The sequence below is a fragment of the Dendrobium catenatum genome, unplaced genomic scaffold, assembly GCF_001605985.2.
Source record: "Dendrobium catenatum unplaced genomic scaffold, ASM160598v2 fragScaff_scaffold_1347, whole genome shotgun sequence".
NCBI classification, from domain to species: domain Eukaryota; kingdom Viridiplantae; phylum Streptophyta; class Magnoliopsida; order Asparagales; family Orchidaceae; genus Dendrobium; species Dendrobium catenatum.
The window spans coordinates 602,297-605,123 of NW_021319809.1; the positions used below are offsets into that span (position 1 = coordinate 602,297).

Sequence of the window (2,827 nt, forward strand, 5' to 3'; positions counted from 1 at the left end):
AGTGATTTTAACCGCTGTTTTATCACATAATTGCAGTAGTTAAAACCGCTGCTAAAAGGTAGAGCAAATGAAAAAAAAAATCAAAAAATTTAATTTTTCTGTTCAAACCAATTAAAATATTTTAGTACTCCTGGAATCTTGGCAAGAGAAAGTGACCATCTAAACTTCAATATCACCTTAGGACCATTTGGTGGCTTGCAGTTTTGAAAAGTAAATATTTCCAGTTGTCTTTATATGTGAAAAATAAAATCATTATATTTGAGTGGTTTGTAGCATATTGATTTCTACTTTCATACAACCAAATGATTCTATCTAGAAAAGTTTATAAACATGGTTTATTAACTGTGTTATTTAAACTGTAATTTTTATGTATCATGTTGTTTCCAAAGAAAACAATCAATAAACAAAGAGAAAATAATGGGAACAGAGCAAGCATATATGATCAATAGAATTTACAAGAATAAATCCTTTTCCTATTCATCCTCTTAAATTATTGTAGTATACACACCTACAGACATATATGCTAGCCTAACCATAAATCAGAAATATGCATATGTTGGATTTCTTCATGTCTTGAGTATGAAACTGGAGTACTTGGTTCTCTTGACTGAGGAAGAGTGCTATCACTCTAACCCTCTTGTTCTCCCCAATGATGTCATTGTTCTTCAAATAAAGAGTGATCTTCTCTATCTTCATCTAAAGAATGAACCATCTCATTAGTTAATGAAAATTTCATCAACTAAAACTTGAAACTTTTAGAAAAAAAGCATGATGTCGAAAAATTAATAAATAAAGACAAGGTAAGAATCTACCAATAAAGCACAGTTCTGCAAAGACTTACATTCTTGTTGCTCCTTGGACATGGATAACTCGAGCACTGAAACTGTAAGCAAAAAAGATTAAAAGAAAGAAAAGTACAAATCAATCAAAACTCTCTAAGAATAAGCAACCATTTCTCAGCCCTTAAGAGCCATAAAAAAGAAGACATTACATGCCAGAAAATTGCTTCTGATTCTGGAGAAAAATAACTTCCACAAGATTTGAGCTGTCTTAAATTTTCTTCTTCTTCTCTTGTGACACTGTCAAAACTTTTATTTTGACTAAGCAATTAGATTTTAAAATAATGAATGATATGAAGTAAGTCATCAAAACAGACAAAAATAATGTTTTGTGAAGTAAATTATATTATTGATTGGTCAAAGCAATCTATTCTTCCAACTAAATAACAATACTAGAACATAACTTTTATACCTACCCATTCAATATCATGATGATTAAGTTAACCTAACAAACCTCAAACAAAGAGTTTCAATGAAGATATCCAATCTTTCACTACACATGATGTAAAAAGAGAGAAATATGATTAATGTATTTTCATTAGTTGATGTCCACTTTAAATCCATCATTCAAAGAAAGGAGAAAAATAATAAGTTTCAATGTATTTTCATTGTTTAGCCAGGAGCTCACAGACAATGATAAAGAACGTTATATTCCCTAAAAATGATTTCTTTCTTCTTAAATAGTTTTATGCAAAATGAAGTTTCCTGCTGCGCTAGAACTGCAACTTGTAGCAAAAATAAAGTGGTGACTTTGAAATGTATTTGCATGGATTTGGCATACATGCTCTTCGTTATTGTGGAGTTGTGGATAAATAAATCATAATAAATCTTATAGCATAAAACTTAACCATGTTACGGGTAAAATGTTAGCATTAAAAAAAGAATTTTTGGGATGATAGAAATTATACCTGACTCGAATTTGCAAAAGGCTAATTACTGTTTTAGCATTCAAAAATCAAATGAGTTGGCGGATAAAACAAAAAAAAAAAGACTAAATAGAAGGAAATCATTTATAAATCAGAAATAGATATGGAAACAGATCATTCAGAAAAATTGAACAGATTACCCTGAAGCATGAACAATATACCCTGAGTTTGCGGAAAGTTTTAAAATCTAAGGACCTACATGCTTTAAATTCAACGATTTTAGTTTCCACAAGCAGATGACAGAGAAGAAACTAAAATACCTAAGTTGAAATCGTATTAAACCAGCCATTGTTAATAAAAATGAATAAACTAGTAGAAACCTAACTTGGAGCCTGAATAAAAAACCTAAGTTGAAATCGTATTAAACCAGCCATTTTAGTTTCCACAAGCATATGACAGAGAAGAAACTTATAAAAAAAGGGGAAAACAAAACAGAGAAACAAGAAAGAGTATATCTGAAATCAAGAGACATTCGTGACCACGGGAGTTCCATCTTGCCGCTGCCAAGGAAGATCGAGGGAAATGGTGGGAATTACTCGGCAACCCTCCCTTTCACGTGAGCCAGGTCGCAGCCCGAACAGCCAGTTGTCGCAGCCGTCCACCGCCGACTAGACGAGAAGCGTCGCCATCTTTCGCTTCCTCTCTCGCGCGTCCGAGAGGTGAAAACGTCAAGCGATTGTCGCAAAATGAAAGTAAGAAATAAGAAATATTTTAACAGCGGTTAAAATTGCTGTTAATGACTCCCTTTAACAGCGGTTTTAAAACTGCTGTTATTTTTTGCTGTTAAAACATCAGATTTTTGATAGTAAGTAAGTTAAGCAAACTCGTGAGTTAACCCAAGCTCAGCTTGATAAATGTCTTTTGAGTTGAGCTCAGTAAGGAGTCTAGCTTGAGCTACCCTCGACTCGGTTCGTTAGCTCGCAAGTATGCTTGTTTAAAGATATATCTTAATTTTTTATATTAAGTGAATATTTTTTATTAATTTAAAGGACAATAAAATCTTAATTATGATAATAGAATATTTAGACTTGTTGCGTCCAGGAGTATTCGCGGCGGTAGAGA

At 32.4% G+C, this 2,827-nt stretch overlaps 1 protein-coding gene across 4 annotated transcripts; it reads right to left on the bottom strand.

Moving 5' to 3' along the window:
• Positions 1-410: 410 nt before the first annotated feature.
• Positions 411-2,450, bottom strand: LOC110103688. Of its 4 annotated transcripts, none has more exons than XR_002303983.2 (4): positions 2,302-2,448; positions 992-1,088; positions 842-883; positions 411-696 (listed from the first exon to the last, which is right to left on the bottom strand). XR_002303983.2 is itself a non-coding variant. In XM_020832496.2 (4 exons), exons 1-4 carry the CDS (start codon positions 2,256-2,258, stop codon positions 529-531), a joined length of 321 nt encoding a protein of 106 aa, XP_020688155.1. In that variant the 5' UTR covers positions 2,259-2,450; the 3' UTR covers positions 411-528. The 4 variants fall into 4 exon arrangements, 2 of the variants coding, with proteins under 2 accessions (XP_020688155.1, XP_020688154.1); XM_020832496.2 differs by having other exon boundaries at positions 992-1,079; positions 2,236-2,450; XM_020832495.2 differs by having other exon boundaries at positions 2,236-2,450.
• Positions 2,451-2,827: the final 377 nt, after the last annotated feature.

Excerpts from the sequence above, each read along its gene's own strand:
- LOC110103688 (XM_020832495.2), bottom strand. The coding sequence starts at position 2,258 with ATGGAACTCCCGTGGTCACGAAT. Across the intron at positions 884-991 it reads CAGAAGCAATTTTCTGGCAT|TTTCAGTGCTCGAGTTATCC; the intron begins GTAATGTCTTCT and ends TTTTGCTTACAG. Across the intron at positions 697-841 it reads GTCCAAGGAGCAACAAGAAT|ATGAAGATAGAGAAGATCAC; the intron begins GTAAGTCTTTGC and ends TTCATTCTTTAG.